Source organism: Phasianus colchicus, chromosome 2, assembly GCF_987193195.1.
Source record: "Phasianus colchicus chromosome 2, bPhaCol1.hap1.1, whole genome shotgun sequence".
NCBI classification, from domain to species: domain Eukaryota; kingdom Metazoa; phylum Chordata; class Aves; order Galliformes; family Phasianidae; genus Phasianus; species Phasianus colchicus.
The window spans coordinates 23,884,192-23,904,121 of NC_143437.1; the positions used below are offsets into that span (position 1 = coordinate 23,884,192).

Below are 19,930 nucleotides of genomic sequence, written 5' to 3' on the forward strand. Positions count from 1 at the left end.
CAGTTTGGGGTTTTTTTAAATTCTCTAGTATTTTGTGCATTTGTGATTGTCCTTTCTTGAAATAGCAGCTTCTGATATAGATCGTATAAGAGAAGATATAATAAAATTCTGAACTGGAAAAGACTCAAAAAGCCTGGCATATGGAAGTTCCTTACTTATTGTGATGGCTCTCTGTGTCTTGAGCAGCAATTACATAAAAAATATTATTTTAGTTTAAAAAGTCCCAGTTACATACATTTGTTGTTTTCCAAGTTATATTTTTAAAGAGTAGTTTTCTGGTGAAAGTTTGATTACAAAAAATAAAAGACTAAATTAATGTTTCCAAATAAGACTGAACATGCACGAGATAAAGATAGGCACGCATCTTAAAAACTAGTTGATGTGCTTACCCTTTTCTTAAGAGGACCTTGACTTATAAGTACTGGCTTCATGTAACTTGGAGGTCACAGAGTAGAAACAGGGATCTTAAACAATTTCTGTAGGTAGCAAGCATCCTAGTTAGTCAGTTTTCCACATTAAGTTGAGAAATCATGAAGAGTGAGAGCAGAGGGGTTTTTTTGTTTGGGATTGTTTTAGTTGATTGGCTTTCTTTTTTGTTTGAAGACCCCCTGGAAGAAAATCTCTTTTTGCTGATAGAGAATCCTGAGTTTGAAAATAAATGCAGAAATACTTTTTCTCCATATCAAATGGATTAAACATTTTTCTTGGTAGTGCTTTTGGGAAATGCCATGCATTACAGCGTTTGGATATACTGTTCTGAATGTAGCATACAATTTAGTTGTGGTGTTCTCTCATCCTTAGCTTCACAGTCTCACCAGTGGTACTCTTGGGGTCCTCCTAATATGCAATGTAGATTGTGTGCATCTTGTTGGATTTATTGGAAGAAATATGGTGGCCTGAAAATGCCCACACAGACAGATGAAGATAAACTCTCTTCCAGCCAACCTGCAGAGGTAGGATTGTGTAGATAAGACTTCCTGAGGTGAAGTGTGATGCCTTCACAGCACTATTGTGCTTTGAATGATTAATGGCATGCATTTTATATGTGTGTTCAACCATGATGTTACAAAACTTCTCTTACTCTTATTAATCCTTTTCCTGTCTTTCGTATAGCTAAACATTGTGCTAGTCCAGACTTGACCTTATTTGACCAAGTCTTGGAAAGGTGGACTAATGTCCACATCATGCACTTCTGTTGGAGAAATGTCATCTTGTCAAGCAATTTGTATATTAACTATAAAACATTTATTTCATCTAGAATGGTATAATGTATGTCAATTCACAGCAGAGCTTTCCAGTGTGTTGCATAGCTTCATATATATAGCCCCAGTTTTTTCAATAGCACTTACACATTAGTTTATTAGCCTTGTGAATTTATTCAGCTTTTGGATTACTATTATTATTTTTTAATTAATTATGAGGAAAATATCTTTTGTTCATTTTCTTCATTGTTTGGTGGAAGAAGGCTGCTCATTCTTTCAACTTGACATGACAGGATCTAATAACACTAGATAATTCTTTTGTTAAACATAATTATTTTTGGTACCACCTGTCACTAGTAGGGAACATTCAGATTGTGCAATTCAAGTTTGTGTTGTTATTTTTTGTTTTATTTCTGTAGGAATCCCATGTTAGAACCCATATGTCCCGGCAGGCCACACAAGGAACTCCAGTTCGTAACACTGGAAGTCCAAAGTCAGCTGTGAAAACACGCCAAGCTTTCTTTCTTCACACAACGTGCTGGACAAAACTTGCCCGTCAGGTCTGCAAAAATACCCTTCGGCTGCGGCAGGCAGCAAGACGTCCCTTTGTTCCTATTAACTGTGCTGCCATTAAGGCAGAATGTAAGATGTTTTTTTAATTCTTAGTTCTGTGTGCTGTGCTTCCCACCCATTTTTGTCTTTTAATTTTATTTTCTTTTTCAATAAACATCTCTTGTCTATATGCTTTTGCTTTTCATTTTTTCATTTGTCTAGCACATCACCAACACATTCCTAAAGTCTGGCTGCCTTGAACGGTTTTCAGACTATTTCAAAAATAGAATGTTTTGGAAGGTGCTGGAAGGATTGGGGATGAGGTGGGGGCTGGGAAGGAGGCGGGGGGCATTTCAAGTGAATTAACAGGGACATAGCCATTGCCTAATTTGCTTACAGAAAATGTCATTTAAAAAAAATCTTGTGGAGGATCCATGCTGTGACAGAAGTCATGCTTCCAACTAGATAATGTGAAAGAAGTTTGCATTTATATTGTTGTTTATTCTTTTACTAAGTAGAAAGTATAGAACTGTACTTTATTTAGTTTTTCTCAGTGGAATTGGCCAAGGAATAAGTAGTATTGCTGTGGATGTATAAGAATTTAGATGTGGTGTGTAATGCAACAATTCATCATGTGATCAAGTGGGTAATGATAGCCAAGTTTATCATTTCACAATAGTTGCATTTTTTTTTGTCCATTTTGTTTCAAAATTTAGTTTTAAATAAAATACAGTGTGATGCCTTTTGTTTTTGTAGTCAAAACAAAGAAATGGTTGAGTAATAGTATAACAAATGGTTTTGGGTTGCTGTTGATAGCATCAGGAAGTCACTCTATGTTCATGTGTTTTGATTCTGTTCCACAGTCCTATGAAGTCACTCACTTTCAGCAGGTTTTGTGTCTGTACGAAGAGCATAGTTTTACTGCTTACACTGCCTGGTTCTATTTTGGTCTTCATCAGTACAGTTCTCCAATGAGGCACTTGATATTCCAAAACAAGCTGTGCTGGCATGCTACCAAATGTAGCACAATTGAAGAGACCTATTTAGAATATAAGACATTGGTTTTAAAACCATGTTCACTAGATTAGTGCTAAGTGTTTTCCCAGGATGCCAATGATATCAGTGTTAATTATAAGAAATAATAAGAGGCTTAAAATCTGGTTTTGAGTATTTTTCCCTAATGTACTTTAACACCAACTGTTTCTCACATGCAAACTCTTCACCTGCTTCTGCCGACTTCCAGAACTTGTTGAATATTTCTGCTTATTGTCCTCATTTATTTACTTGTCCTATTGTACAGCTTTGAAAGAAGAAAGAAAACAGCCAAGTCAAGAACAACTTTCATAGTTAAGGAAACTGTATGCCCATTGTGTCAATAAAACAGGCTGTACTTTCATGGGACAATTATTTCCAAGGCTGGACTGTGCTTATATTTTTAATCCTTAATACAAAGTAACCATTATTTTCTGAGAGGAAACGATTGTACCTTTTAACTTACCTTTTAACTTAATTGGCACTGATTTTTACTAAATCATAAAGGAAAATTATTTTTAGAATTAGATTCATAGAATAGAATCATAGAATTGCTCGGGTTGGAAAAGACCTTAAAGATCATCAAGTCCAACCACGACCTAACCATACTACCCCAACTAACAACCCTCTGCTAAATCATGTCCCTGAGCACCACATCTATTTTAAACACATCCAGGGATGGTGACTCAACCACCTCTATGGGGAGCCTATTCTAGTGCTTAACAATCCTTTCTGTAAAATTTTTCCTAATATCCAACCTAAACTTACCGTGGTGCAACTTGAGGCCATTTACCTTCATCCTGTCACCAGTGAGAAGAGAACAACCCTGCTCTTGCTGTAAACACCTTTCAGATGTTGGAAGAGAGCAATAAGGTCTCCCTTCAGCCTCCTTTTCCCCATGCTGAACATCCCCAATTCCTTCAGTCTCTCCTCATAGATCATATTCTCCAAGCCCTTCACAAGCCTTGTTGCCTTTCTTTGGACCTGCTGCAGCACCTCAATGTTCTTTCTGTACTGAGGTGCCCAAAACTGAATACAGTACTTGAGGTGAGGCCTCACCAGTACTGAGTACAGGGGCAAACTTGTTCACTTGAACTTGAATCTTTTATCTATTTCTTCTTATTGCAGATGAGCTTTTTGTTCAAAAAGTTGGAGGGAGGAGGTTTCATCCAAGCATTAATCATCATAGTAGAACAAATGTTATAGTCACTTCTCAGCTTTTAAAACAAAGGAGGTAAAAAGCTGAGCTTTTCAGCATGGAAGAGTCATTCTTGTATCAGACTAACAATGTCGTGACTGCTTCATCTTTGTTCCTTTAAGTGAACACGTGCCACATCAGATTAACATCAGGAACAATTTTGTTTGTTCCTGTAGCTTCTATCTTTTATTATTCATTTTACATAAAGTAATTGGACCTTGCTATTTCATCTTTATGAATGCTGCTGCTTCCGGTTTAGATCTGACATAGATTGGAAGGAAAAAAAATAAATCAGTTGTTTATGTTTTTTAAGTACAGCATTCAAATTAGCTTATAGTACTGCTAACCAAATTATGTCTCATGAAATGTATTTAATGTTTGTGTGTAAATGCACATATATACAGATTTTCTGTTATTTGCCATCTTTCTATAGAATTTTACAGTGTTCTTACCTGCTTATGATTTTTGTCATATTGTTACTCCAGTAAAGCCTCTGAAGGAAACTGTTAAATAACTGACTCTTCTAGTTTCGTTCATGTACTTACACTGATGACCTGTGTTCAGTGCACTATGTGGATTTTAATGTTATTTCTAAATAGACTTTTTTTTTCCCTGAATGCCTTGAATCTTTAAATGATAGCTTGATATTAATCATCTTAAATGAGGTACTTAATTAGCAGTAATTATTTCATATGTTGAAGACCACTGAGCAGTTACAATATTGAATGGTTGTGTTGTTGCAATACTTATAGTCATGCTTAGAAGATAACCAAGCCAAAATAGGTTACAGTATAGCATGAGATGGTTAGAATTTGTTTTCCATGCTGGTACGCTGGAACTTGAGTCTAATTTTTTTTTTTTAAGACTCTTTAAGAATTACATAATTCTGTGTGTGTAGAACAAGTGCTGGGAGCTATAACTGCATTTCACAGCTATATTGTAGTAGGCACTATGCCAACATTATTACTCTCTCAGAAATCTTAAAATTGAAATAAAGGAGAAAGGCAGGGCACTCTAACCCCAGCAGCCTATCAAGTTTTAGGCCTTCTTAGTCTTAGGCAAATTGTTCAAGTGCTGGGTTGTTGATAAAATTAATTACCTGTTATGAGAAAGGAAGTCTGAACAAGCTAGTCATAAAGTGGATTTCTAGCTTTAATTTTCTAGCTTTTACTAGATTTCTCATAAAGTAAATTGTTTTTCGCATTCTGCTTGAATTTATCTGCTGACACTGCTTTTGTCTTGGAGGAGCATGGAAGCTTTTATAGTGCAAAAACAAACAAACAAATGAAAACCCCACAGATTTCAGAGCATTTATTTAATTCCTGTAATCATCTCCCTCAGCCTGTTACATCTGCTAGCAGAGAACAAGGTCCTATTCTGTGTTCTTCATTCCTTTGGTTAGATTAAAGAATTAGATTTTCCTCATTAGTGAACCATGTAGCATGACCCGAGATCTGATGCCAGCAGGAGGTAATGGAGAAGATACATTCACATCTCAGTTTAATCTACGGATGGTCACCAGAAGGTTGAGCGAGCATGGCGTCTCTTGCTAGGAGTTCAATCCATCATGGAAATTGCAAACTTTGTTCTGCCTAGAGATAATAGACTATAAGCTTGTCTGGTGGATTTTTAGGAATAATTAGAATTGGTGAACTGTTTCAGTAAGGAAACTTTCATACTCTGAATCAGGCAAAATATTCAACCTTTTTGTTAGTTTACAAATTTTTAGAAAGTTGAGCAAAATAATTCTGTCAATTGATTTTATTAAAGGAAACTGTAGTAGGTTTTCTTCTCCGCAGTCAGAGATCAGCTGGAGATGGATCCAATCCTACAAGTTGTTGATGCCTGGCAGTGAACCGTGTATGTGTGAACTTCACTGCCTCAATGTAAATTTTAATTTCATTGGTTGTTTTTTGTTTGCTTGTTTATTCCTCCTCACGTACAGTTTTATTGATACAATTATCTATAATAATCACAGTAATTTATATTTGGATAGTTATGCTGTCTATAGAGGTGACAAAATGTTATCAGTGAACAGTCTATGACCAAAATATACACCTTTAAGTCTGCAGATTTAATAACAGACATTTGGTACGTGATGCTATATTTTACAATACTGTTTGTTAAAGACAAGTGAAAATTAAGTAGTGTATGCAAAGATCTTGCTACTGATTTGTTTTTCTAAGCATACAGTCTGTGTACTGGCAAAACACTACCCAATCTTCTTAAGTGAATAACATTTACCAACATTTACCAGTCAGAAATCATTTCTTTACCTTCTTGATTTTTATAGCCGCAGAAGATCTTTGGCTGTACATAAGATGAAAACATTTGCTCTACTGTAATCTTTGAGTTTTTAGCCAGCAAAATAATCAAAAGAATGTGAGACTTTTTTCCAATGTTACTAAGAGGAGAGAAATTCAGAAACTATCTTCAGTAAATTTGTTGGATATTTGTTAGAGTGTTGGCAGAAATGGAATGGCAGAAATAACTCACAAGTGAGAATCTCTAAGCTTAAGAGGTCTACAAATCTAGTAAGTACAAAAAAATTTAAACCGCTTTCAAATTTAAAAGCTCCATTCTCTATCATCATCTCCTTAGAATGCCTGATTTCTTTGGTATTCACAACAGTCATCCCTTTTCAAGGCAGAGAAATTAAACTGTTTAAAACCTCATAGAGAATCCATTTCACACTGTGGTTTGTAATGTTGCTCCCTGTAGCTTTTCTAATTGTACTGTATCTTTTTAAGGGTTGCGGTGTCCCACAGTTTCCCATAATTTTAGAGAGCGTTGTATTTTTTCTGTTTTTCTCACTATTTTGCTCCTGGTTTCAACTGGGACAGAGCTGATTTTTCCCTTCATAATGTCTGGTGTGATGTTATGTTTTGGTTTTAGAAGAAAAACAATGCTGATAACACAGTGATATTTTAGTCATTGCTGAGCAGCTCTATACAGAGCCAGGGACGTTTCAGTTTCTCAGCTTCTTGTACTGCCTTGACAGCAAGGGGACCAGGGGGCACAAGGAGCTGGGAGGGGACAGAACCAGGACAGCTGACCTGAACTGACCAAGGAGATATTCCATACCATATAGCATCATGTGGAAAAAACTTGAGAAATGATGGGGAGTTAGCTGGGGGGCAGCTGCTGCTCAGGAACTGGCTGGGCATCAGTCAGCAGGTGGTGAGCAATTGCTTGTGCATCACTTTTTTTTTGTGCGTGTGTGTGTGTGTGTATGTATAATTACTACCATATTTTTTCCTCTTTCTGTTTTAGAAAATAGTTTTTATCTCAACCCATAAGTTCTACTTTGGTTTTTGTGTTTGTGTTGTTTTTTTGTGTGTGCCTTTCTTTCAGTTCTTTCCCCCATCCCACTGGCTGTTGAAGGAGGTGAGTGAGCAACCTGGTGGTGCTGACCTGCCTGCTTGGTTAACCCAAAACACTCACTCTTCTTCTCATAGTAATTTCTAATTATGTAATAATTTCACCATCATTTCACCAAGCAACCACTTTCAAATATTGCCCAGCTATTTATAGAAAGCGTTTGCACTGACACTGAGAATTCTATTCTGCATGTTGGTCATTCAGAACCCATTGTTTTTATCTGTATATTAGTCATTCTACTCTGTAAGAATTACTTTACATTCAGTGCTTGATCTTACTGATATCCTTAGCAATCAGTTTTAGTTTTGATTATGCTCAGTCATTTATTTTTAGTTTACTTGAACTCCATAATCACATTTTTTCCTACCAATTCTACCAATTTAAATGTTGAACAGTACGCATCTTTTTGGAATTGCATAGACAATTACTTTTAATCAGGCTCTAATCCCTGACAGAACTTTTTCTTTTACATCATAGCCACTGAAAAGTAACAGTCTTTTGTGACACATTTTGTCAAAAGCTGTTTGAAATTCCAAGTTGGATGAAGTATCAGATGTGTGCGAGTGTATCAAGATCCTTCAGAGGATCCTGGCAGACCCCTGACACTTGCAGTTGCTGTTTTACAGAATGTGTGTAGGAAGGGGCCTATGAATGTCTGATCCAACCACCTGCATAAATCTCAGAACCTTTTGTCAATCTTTGAGGATGGAGACACTACAGCCTCTCTGGGATAGTTGTGGGTGGTAATCAAGTCTTCCCTTGGCCTTCCTATCTAAAGGCTGGCCGGACCCAGTTCCCTGAGCCTCTCTTTACGTCTTATACTGGTGGCCCATCAGCCTGTTGACTTTCCAGTAGCTGGATCTGCTCCAGTATATCCATCTCTCTATTGCAGTAGTGATTCCAGAACTCAACAGTGGTTTCACAACAGCCAAGAAGAGGGGAGGGGTTAGCTCCCTTTCCCTGCTGGCTGCACCCATGCTAGTAAGGTCCAGCATGCAGTTGTCCTTGTTGCAAGGGCGTGCTGCTGAATAATGTGAACACAACAAAAGTGTTTTCCATTTTCAGGGTCATTGTTGGCTCTTGGTGTTTGATCTGTATGCCTCTATTAATAGCTCAGTCCTTTTTTTCCAGTCTACAAAACTACTTACTAAAGAATGTTATCACATTCGCCATGTTTTTATTCTCTTGAATTGAGAGAAGTTTAATAACTGAACACCAATACTGTATGTGCTCAGCAGTTTCTGGCTGAATGAATCTCACCTGGTTCCGGAAACTTGTTTCTATTCATTAATTTGTTTTGAAATATTTTCCGTGGACACTTTTATGTGAAATAGTTGTCATACTTTTTTCATAAAAGTGTTTTCTCTTAAGTTTCTCAGCAGTGAACACCAATTCAAAGAATTAGGTTTTTTTTTTTTTTTCTGACAAGTCTTTAACTGCCTTGTGTATTTGCATCACGCTTGATCATGTCATATTAATACAAGTACTAGAGCACTTCTTGTTTTTGATATGTCTGAAAAATACACATCATCAGATACAATACTCCTTTTTAAAGAATTGTTCTTTTTTTTTTTTTTTTTGCAATGCCTTTTTTTATTTCTCAATGCTTCCATTCCATCTGGTGTCTACATGGATAGTCATGTTTGATGTTAGGACTTTGTTGTTGTTTTTCATAAGTAGTACATAAAGATCATGAACTCTATTATCTTTATCATGAAAGTACCATACTGTGGGTTGAAGTCTGCCATCATTAAACATGTTTCATTGACAGCAGTGTTTTGGAATATCCACCAGGCACCTTTGGTGAAAATGTTTTGCCTGAAGCGTGGAATTTGGGCTCTTTCTGCAGTCTGTATTCTCAGCATATTAGCATCTCACTATGATTCAATGTCTGTTTTTTTTTTTTTTTTTACAGTGAAAACATGTAGGTGGAAAAACTTCTTGCTAATTTCTTCATAGTCAATGCTCTACTATTCCCAAACTATAAAATATTCACTGCATAGCCTGTGCTTATTTTACTAAGAGAGTCAGTGGAGATGCTTCTTTCTACTGTCAGTTAAAATAGTTCAAGTGTTATGGAATGTTAAAAATATTCCAGGCACTAGCTCCAGTGCGTTTTCTTCACTGAGCACAGCATATGTTGTTACTTACATTAAGGAAAAATAACATTAAAACAAGCTGAGCATTGTCTACTAGGTTTAAAACACCTGTGAACAGACTCTTGTACTTTTGACAGTCATTGCTGTGGTTACATCACCTGCACATTTTTTCACAGATTTGGATAGAGTATATATAAAGGGTAAATGTTATGTTTTTCCTCAAAGATAAATTGTTCTGTATAGTGTTTTACCCTTTTCGTGTAGGTGTAATCACTGTATGTAATGTACTCAGTCTCCTGTGCGGGATTGACACACACAGGAATATTTTAGTAACATGCACTGTGGATGCAAAGTACAATTATAATTACTATAATCTATTTTTAATATCTAGTTCTTGTAAAGCTTGTTAGAAAATGCAGATTTGTGTGCACGTGATACGCATACAAAAAAACGTGTACATGGGTGTGTATATATGCAAGAAGAAATTCTATGTGAGACAATTCTAGATCTACAGTATCAAATTGTGAATGTGGTTTTGTATGAAATCTGTGTTCTGGATGTACTCTCTGGGGGGATTATTTATATGATCTTGTAAAACAGATGACCCATTCTTTCCAAAGAGTTTAAAAGGAAAGCTTATTCCAGTAATCCTGAAACTGACTAATGAAACTTGGTGTCCTGTGGATTTTTGCCTTGGGTTGATAGGGTCTAATTCCTAAGTCTGAACCTCTTCTTTATAGCGCTTCTGTGTTTGGGGCATGTAGAAGGCATGTTTGGGTATTCTCAGTGCCTTTAAAAATGTGAGATTGTAGTCATAGGATCAAATTTAGGTAGTTACTGAACTGCTTATTTTCATTTCATTTTCAGGAATTTATGGTCTTTGAGACTTTGAGACCTTTGAGCACTGGCATGCATACTTGGTTACAAATTGGCCAGTTTGCTTAGATGTTATAGTAAAGTTTTTTTTCTGTTTGTGTCTTCTTTGTTTGTTTGTTTAAAATTCATCTCTCCATGATAGTGACAGTGGGATTATGTGAATCACCATACCAAGGGAGTAAGACGTGACAGAATTCAGACTTCAGAATTAAAGGCGTCAAAGTTCTGTAATACCCCAATTAGAGCCAGACAAGATTGTGGAAATCAATAAAGTGAAGAAGTCAATGTAAATTCTTGCTAATAGCCGGAGCTGCCTTTATTTTAGCGTTTTTTCATTTGTGTTTCATTTGCATAATTTACTGTATCCAAAATGACTTTGTAGACAAAATGGAATTTCTGCTAGATCTTGTATTAACATTCAAATAATTTAAAAATCACTTACATAAGTGAAGACATAGCCTACCTTTAGATATCTATCATTGTTAATGTTGATGGGAGAAAAAAAAAGGAAAGAAAATCAAACAAAAATTTGTAGCAAAAGTCTAAGTCAAAAACTGGCTGGTGTGTCCTAATTATATTTGTAATGGTAAAACATTTAAACTGAGTTTTATTCTTTAAAATTCTCAGATGCAGATCGGCATTATGAAATTGCTGGAAATCCTCTGAAGATCAAAAGCACCAGAAAACCACTGTCATGTATCATTGGGTATTTAGGTGGGTATCTTCCTCCAGTGTAAAATAAATCAAATGACTATTTGGTATTTACTGATACTTAGAAATTCTATGTGCATAAACTGAGAGATTTTTGCTTTTAGTAAAAAGAAAACTATAAAATGAATAAATTAACAAATATTCTGGTCTGCTACTGTATTCAGCTGGAAAATTGTATGATTGATCATGGAAAATGTAGGCAAAAGGCCTTCTGATACTGGTTTAAAATGGCAGAGTGAAACCCGATGAAATTTACAATGGGAAAAAGCAGTCTGGTAGTTTGAAAACATTAGCACTTAGCGGGGAGATGTTTGGTATTCTGCGTGCTGTTCTGTGCTTCTTGAATCGATGTTCAAAATTCCCGTTCTCTGATAGAGCAGACTTCAGCCAACCTAAAACACTAACCTTCTCTTAATTTGATGACGCAAATTGTACTGATACTATAGCCAAGAGGATGTGATGCTCACATAAGATAGTGAGGTGGAATTCCAGTCATTGTAATTGTTATTTAAAAAAAAAAAAAAAGGAAATAGTCCTCTTTTTAAGGAACTGACAATTAAATATTTACATTATCATCTAAGAGATGAAATACCAGAGAGGCTTTTAATTTATCCTGAAATAAATACCAAAATCAATCAATTGATCAGAAGCAGGGAGAGATTCTGCAGTGTCATCACTGTTCTACAGAAGTACAACTCATTTTAGATATCTCTGCTCAATATTCAAACCAACAGGAGGCTGTTTGTTGTGCAACAAAGTAAACAATAATGGTCTTGCGACTTACTGAAACAGAAATCAGGTATAAATGTGGTTATGACTGTTCTTTCAGAACACCAACTTTAACAAAATTCAAACTTCAAAAAACAGGAGAGTGAAAAATTAATATCCACCGTCACAGAGTTTTGATTTTTCCTCCTTTGGAATGTAAGGAAAATGACAGTGCTAACTTCCTACATGCATCCCTGCCATGCGTTCTTTGTTACTTACGTACAGAAGGGAGGAGAGAAGGGCTGTTTCCACTTACTGGGAAGAGCTGTGGTTGAGGGAGGGGATGGCTCATCTGGTTGGGCCCATTTGTGCAGCCAGAAGAAGAAAGGACAGCATTTTAGGAAATGTTGTATGTTCTTAATGTCGTTTTATCTAGGCTGAAAGGGATCATTTTAGCAACTCTGGGAGCACAGGTTTATAGATTTAATTGGAGTAAATGGATGGATGATGTTAGATAGCATTATGTGCACTTAGGTGAGGGTTTTGTGAAGATGATTAACAATGCTAAAATATACAAGGTATCTGCAGAATCCACTTAGCTTCTGAGTGGATGAGAAGTGAAATATCTCAATACAATAGAAGGCAAACAATGCATGTTATAGGGATACAGAGTATACCCAACATAGTTCTGGGCATACATCTAAGCTAGTTGTGTAAGGATGGCTTGATAATGGCATTTTTTGTGTGGGGAGGGAAAACTGGAAATTAATAGTATGTTCCAGTGAATAAGTAGTGCTTTCATTATTTATTTTAAAATTTAGTGTTAAATGTCATGTGATAACTTACACAGGAGGTAGTTGTTTTCCTTTTAAAATCCCTTCCAGGCCATACGCACAAGCGTTTATTGAAATGCTGTTAACTATTAACTCTTTTGAGCCCTACTGATGAGGCAGAAGGAGGATATCTCTGCTTTGTGCATTCTAGGTCACTGTCTTCCTTTGTCTCTTCTGCTTCAGGGCCACCAGCTCCCCAGGTGGAATAGGTTAAGTATTAAAACTAAGCCCTGTCCTCTAGGGAGCTGGGGTTAATCCCCTGTAATCTCTACAGTCTTCACTGTACTTACAAAACAAACCCTTCTAAAGTGAGTCCCTAGATAATTAAATGCCCTATATTTCCTCTTAGTTATGAGGAAACCAGTCTAGAGTTTCCAGCAGTGATGCATGCTGAGAAGAGATGAGAGAGATCCAACTTCTTAAACACCTATGGAATTCAGGCTGCTTAGTTAGTTAAGTGGCTCAGCAGGAGACTTCAAATTTTCTTAGCTTGCTTTGTATATGTATTGAGTATCTCAGTGACATTAGTGGAAATGGGAGCTTTTAGAGTTTTTATTGCTATTACTTGGGGCTGGAAGCCAGTCGTATAACAAAGGTTCCTAACATGTAATTGAAGTATTGTTTCTCATTTCATTTTTATTTTAATTTCAGAAGTGATCATAGAATCTGAATTTGGCCAGTTGGTTATTTGTTCCATAGCTATTGGGATAATTTGGATTATTTGCATGTTACATTTAGTTCTGTAAGTTAGCAGAAGCTGCAAGTGGATAGGATATTTTCAGTGAAGAAAAGTACTAGGCAGTAGAATAAGGGTAATAGTGGGAATAAAAAGATCCTTAAAAGTGCAAGTATTTGAAGCAAGTCTATAGGTAGAGGATGAGAGTAGATGGTGTAAGGACTCAAACTATTGAGAAATGGTCTGACTGATTAATAAAGTTTTTTTGGTTCTGCTACTTTACTCATCTGCAGAAAGAGAAAAGACTGTTTAAATGGCAAACTGAAGAAATCTCATAGGAAGGAAATGCATCCTTTCTCAGCTGGTAGCACTTTTTAGAAATACAGAGTTATATCTCCTTTATACTGTAGATGGAAGGAGTTTGAGTTCTAGTCTGATGATCCAGCTTTGGGGATTATTTTGTTTGCTGCTGGAGCTCTTTTGCAAATAGATAATATTTTAGTGGTATTAGCCCTGAATATTAATCATTTCCTTCTGAAAATTGAAAGAGATTGCCAAAAGAGCATTTTGGACTCAAAGCTCTTAAGTAAACAGTGAGAACATCAGAGATATTGAACTAGCCTTTACATGTGCAGCCTTACAGGACTGTCTTGCAGTTACCAGAACCCTGGTTTTAATGTCATTCTAACAACTAAAAATGTTATTCTGCTTCACTCTTTTTAATCTGAATCTCTTGAAACATCTTGGATAAGAGTGTTCTTTTTTATCTGAATCTCTTGAAACATCTTGGATAAGAGTGTTCATACTTTTAAGAGTAAGATTACGTGCTGTGACCAAAACATTGGACAGTTAACCATAGTCTTCCAGTGCAAAGTTTGTTGGTCCTTTCTCACTATGCAGCCTGCCTGACTCCCTCTGGCCATCATACTCCTTTCTATAGATAAGGCTGTTTGGCTCTCCCACCTCCCTATTTCTGCTTATTAAAGATTACTGCGGCTGCCTCAGACCTTTTGCAGAGCTCCCTGACTCCTGGTGTGGGTAGGTGTGAAGGTTTGCAATGAGAATGGCATGTGGTGCACTCTGATATTGGGCTATAGTACTTGTGGAAGAAAAAAATGTGCTATCAGAGTGGACTTTGACTCCTGTACAACAGTTTCTCCTGCATAATTGCTATGAATAGCAGAGGCGAAGGCCCTCTTCTTTGGACATCATTCCTCCTTTTAGATGTTATGTATTCCCAGCTCGTGTGCTTTATTTTATAAACAAACAAACAAAAAAAAAGCAGAAAGGATCACTTTTCAGGTGCAAACCTGGGCTACTGAAGTACTTCATTTTTATTTTTTCCTTCTTTTCTTCCTCTCTGCAGATAGCTGGCTCCTGTTTCGCTGGCCAGCCACCCCTGCCCTGTCAGAGGGCATCTCTGACTGGCGGTGGACTCAGGTGGCAGGTCTCAGCTGGGCCACACGCCTCGGGCAGCCTGTGTGGCATTCGTTGCTGCTGCCCAGTGCCTTTGCCAGCTTCATCTGGCAGGTTACTGTGAAATTTCCATACAACTGCACCAGCTTTTGGCAAACTAAGCAGCTACCTGCTCTGAATCCCACTGGGCAGATGAGTTTCACTGCCTTTTATATGCTTTTCTTCTTCCATCCCTGAAGTAATCCTCCTGTGTGAATTCTTTCAGGTGCTCTCGAATATTTGAATCCATAATAACGGTTCTGTATTGAAGTCTGGTAGTGCCTGGGTAATGATGTTGCAGTTTTGGGGTAGTGCTGTAGCTCTCTCCCTGATCCTTGCACTTAGCAACCTGTATTTCAGACGATCCCTTAAAGCTTGCTCTTTTGACAGAAATTTTTGAATAATGTAAGACACTGAGGTGGCTTCGCTGTTGTAAAATGCTTTTGTTTCCTTGATTAACAATTTGTAGGTTTGTAGTTCCAATACAAAACCCAAAAGAGGAGGGAAATGAAAACACAGAGCTGTCTCAGTTTGATCTCTATTATCTCTTCACTTGTGAATACCTTACACCATTGCAGTGAACTCAGGCAATGTAAAATTAAATTGATTCTTCCTTATTTGGAAGAATAATAGGCATGAAGGTGTGTTCAAATTGTTATTCAAGATCCTATAAACACATTCATGCTGAAGAAAACCACTTCTGTTCTACTAGAAATTAAAGTGCAAATTTAGTAAACCAAGTAGACTAAAAGCTTTATAAATCAAGTCGGTCTTTCTCTCTCTCTCTCCCTTTTGTCTTAAACAGAGATTCACCCTGCAGCGAAACCCAATGTAATCAGATCAACTCCGAGCCTTCAAAGTCCAAGTACAAAACGACTGCTTGCACCCCCCAATCACTCTTCACTAAGTATTTTGGGAAAAAGGAACTACAGCCATCATAATGGTCTTGATGGTAAGTGAAAGAGTATAAAAGAAACATTCTATTAAATTTCTGAATTGCACAATGTTCTGTGGACCTGAAACAGCAAAGTTTTATGACTTTTCTGTAGGGTGTATGTTTTTAAAAAATGATGTTAAATAAGAAGGCACAGTCATAGAAATTTAAGGTGTAGACAGCATATTTTCAGCACTCGTAATGCAATTAATGGTGATGCATACTCACTGAGCGTGAGCATTCATTAATGCCATTAATGCCATGTCTTACAAAACCTATTTGTACCATTTTTCTTACTAATCTTTCACCTTTACTTAAAAGCATAAGAAAGGAATAAAGCAAATTTAGTGAAAAGAGAAAGATGCTGTAAATGCTTCACTTTGCTTTATTGTGTTTTTATTTGAAAAAATATTTTGCAGAGATATGCATTGCATTTCTTGAATTCTTCTTGTGAGATATAACTTCTGTAAGCAATTAGATTATTTGCTGTGTGGTGTTGCAAGTAGAAAATCTGAAAGAAGTTAGGCTCTGAAAATAGGCTGTCGAGACATGATTAGCACGAAAGAAGTGCCTTTCTGTTTTCATGTTTCACGGGTCAAGGTAGAAATGAGAGAGATTCTTTTTAGACAAGATAATAGAAATACTATTCCAAATACAGGAGTGAAAGCTCAATCCATTATTTTACCAGAACAATCATGCTTTTCTGTCATTGCCAATGTCATTTGTATCTTGCAGTGAAAATACCTATTGTACGTTTAACAATACCTAGAAATCACTAAATTTTTTTACAAAAAGTGGTTATTTACTATATATGTATGACAGGATCACTTGGACATTTCCTCATTGTGCAAACAACAATCACATGGTAGGCAAATAACATGCATGGCAATGCAAGCTATTCAATGGACTAAGATGACAACTGTGTGATAAAACAATGATACCATTAATAGGCATAGCTAAAAATGCTGTACGTTTCACACAGCAGAATTTTCACTGTGGACATTCATTGTGAAGTACTGTAGTGCTGATCTCGTAGTTTCTGCATGTGATTGTGAACAAAAGCTGCTTTTTCTCCTCTCTAATGCTGGCCATTAGACTGGACTGTCTTTGTAATCTTTGAGCGAAGAATGAATTTCACCTGGAAATAAAGATTTTGCTACATTTCCACAGCAAAGAAAACTATAGCAATAAGTTCAAGGTAAACATTATTGTGATGATATCCCTTTAAAGAGATGAGCTTCATAACATTTCTTCTATTTATTTTGAATGTTCTCTTCAACATGAAGTATTTATAGAACTTGTTATTAGCCACATTGATTAGTTTGTATCAAATACATAACTGTGTTAAGACAATTTGACATAAGAGCAATTTAAATTTAATCTAAATCTAATTTGAAAAATTACTATTGAGAACTGTAAATTGTTGCTTTAGGTGATAATTATTTCTACTTATCTATTTTCTATTAAATCATAAAGAAAGCATATATCCAAGGTAATAGAAATCTGGGAAGTGTATTTTGTTCATATAAAAATGAGTATTTTGGTTCTTGTCCTAGTTTTCCCTTTAGTTAAAAGCTTGCAAAGTGTAGTCAGTGCAAACTGCAAAATAATTTCTGACACACTGGCTGTGATACAACAGTGATCATGGAAATATAATTTGCATTAGACTACTTTGTTCTACCAAATCAAACAGAAGTTTAATAAACACTAAACTTAGTTAATGGCCAAAACTTATCTTTTGTTGACGATCCTTAACAGTCTTAACAATTTTTTCAGCATAAAATCAGTTGCATTATCATCCTCTGCCACATATCAGCCTTAACCATAATTTTTGTTTAGATCATTGCTGGCTATGATCACTTGGATCATCTTAATCTCCATTTTTCAGTAGTGGTTGTGGTCCTCTTGGCTTTTTTGTTTCCAAAATACTATTGATCGTTTCTGGTTTTACTGCATTAATTAGAAAATTCCAGAATTATTCCAGAACAGTATTAGAATATTTTTTTAAGCCATAGAAGTATGTTTACTTAAGATATACAGTATTCAAGTAAATGTCACCTAGGCCTTTGTAAATATATTTTTAGGTTAGCCTATTTCAAGTCAATTGTATTGCCCAGGTGAGTTGAGTGCTGCATTTTTACAGAATGTCATACTAACAAATCTATGAAAGAGAAGGGGAAGACTGAGGAAAAACCAGTAATGTATGGTTTAATACTTTTAAGTAAGTTATGACGGAATAAGAACTTGATTACCATTTCTTACATTGGCTTAAGTCCTTACTATGGCCAATGCAGTACAAGATTCTTTTTCATGTCCCATGTGTGACTCTCCAGCAAAAAAATGGTGCAACTGATATAGATGAGGGAGTGTGTCATTTTCAGACCATAATTCCTTGTTAACTGAGGGAGCTCATTCATCTCTTTTTGGAAATAGGGAGGCTTATGCTTAAAGATCTGATTATCAATCACACATGGCTAAGAGACATAGTTCTAGTTCTATGCATCCACACATAATTCATACACCTGAATAAAACAACACTGCTTAAGTGCTATTTATAGTACTATGGCTATTATTATGAACTGTTGGTGTTTTCAGAAGAAAGGTTGCAATCAGAAGCTGTTTTTTTTTTTTTTTTTCACAGTTAAAGATCTTCTATGTGTTTGTGTTCTCTCCTGTAGGAGGGAGAATTTTTCTGAATGATATTAGAAAAGTATTTTTTTTTTTTGTCTGTTTTCAAATAACAGGACATCTTGCATTCTGTAGGATAGAAAGAAAAATATTAGAAAGTTTTTTTCTATTCTGGAAAAATGCACAGCATCAAGTAATATGCATGCTGGTGCTTTAAACTACTCTGAGATACAGAATTTCCATTGCTGCTGTAAAGAAAATCAACACGAGATATTTAAATGGTTTTCGGTAGTGAAGGCAGTCTCTTTCAAATGGGGAAATTTATATCTTCAGAAGATCACAGCGTTGCAGAATGTTGTTTGCTGGATTTGATGATTATAAGACTTAGGAGTGACTATGAGGTGCTTTGTAGATATTTTGAATCTGATCTTTAAATTACTGTGTGAATTACTGAAATTATTTCAAACAATTACTTTCACTCACAAGATGCTTGTACATCCAAGTAATTTGAGTTTCACGTCAGGATGTTGTTTTGGTAGGATCTGTAATGATAATTTTCCATGTAGTATTTGGAAAGATCAGGTAAAGTTATTTTACGTTAATGTAATTTCTGTCAACTGACAGCTGTTTCTTTGCTTTTATATGCATCAGAACCAAGAATATCCACAGGATGTCCAAGATGATACAGTCACTGATGGAGTATAGAGATTATTCTGTACCCAGTGATACCAATCTTATTACTCATGGGCAGAAGTAGAAGTTGTTCATAGCTGAAGAAATTTTAATCAACAACTATGATCCCATTTTCCTCTTTTGAGACCTTCAGTGCTGTATTTCAGCCTGAGATGTCTTGATAACTTCAAGAGGATTCTTTCAACAGTCATACTTCAGTTCCTCAGGGAATAAATTACTGAAGGATTCAGCTGTATCTAAGAAGGAGAAAGAAATTTAATTGGCCCATTTTTGTAGGAACCCATGCATCTCTATCGTAGAAAGATAAGAAAGTGACGTGAGGAATTGACAAAGTGAGAAAGACCTCAAAAAATTGTACCTTCTCTCCTAAGTGCTATTTTGATCAGTCTCTCTTACTCCGTTTATGATTAATAGTATTGGCTATTGAAGAGATAAACAAGGAAAGAAAGCTTATATTTTACTCCTGTTTTTTTTTTTCCATTGGGAATTTGCGACTGTCCATCAAATATATGAAACTCTAAGCTGCCTAACTGACAAGCAGAGAATCTAAATCTTTCCTACTCAAAATTTCTTGAAACAGAAAAAATATATATATGTGTTTCCCTGGAATTTATTTCGTATAACCTTGTGTGAAGATATGTTAGGAAGAAGATATTTTCACTATTGGATTGAATCTCTCAGCAGAGACAGATGTCTTTTCTCATGGTGTCTGCTTTTTTTGTTATCAGAATATTAGTTTTGGTAAAGCTAGAGAAGTTCTACCAAGGTGGCAGATTACAATCATGGAATGCATATTGAAAAACATCAGATACTCCATTCACTTTAAAAATAAAACCATGATTTTTTTTCATGCATATGCTTCATATTAATAAACTATATGCCCACCTAAATTGTTTTAAACTTCATTTTATATACCAGTCATTTGAAAACTGAAAGAGAAGAAATGAGATGT

The 19,930-nt window shown here is 35.9% G+C and overlaps 1 protein-coding gene across 3 annotated transcripts in view; it reads left to right on the top strand.

The window, feature by feature from the left end:
• The window catches only part of MTA3 (metastasis associated 1 family member 3), a 123,177-nt gene that overhangs the window by 70,755 nt on the left and 32,492 nt on the right, over positions 1-19,930 (top strand). For all 3 annotated transcript variants that reach the window (XM_090135135.1, XM_031594979.2, XM_090135134.1), the window contains exons 13-16: positions 802-953; positions 1,622-1,844; positions 10,968-11,054; positions 15,529-15,675. In XM_090135135.1, coding sequence (XP_089991261.1) covers positions 802-953; positions 1,622-1,844; positions 10,968-11,054; positions 15,529-15,675 — 609 coding nt within the window. The remainder of the gene's footprint in view (positions 1-801; positions 954-1,621; positions 1,845-10,967; positions 11,055-15,528; positions 15,676-19,930) is intronic.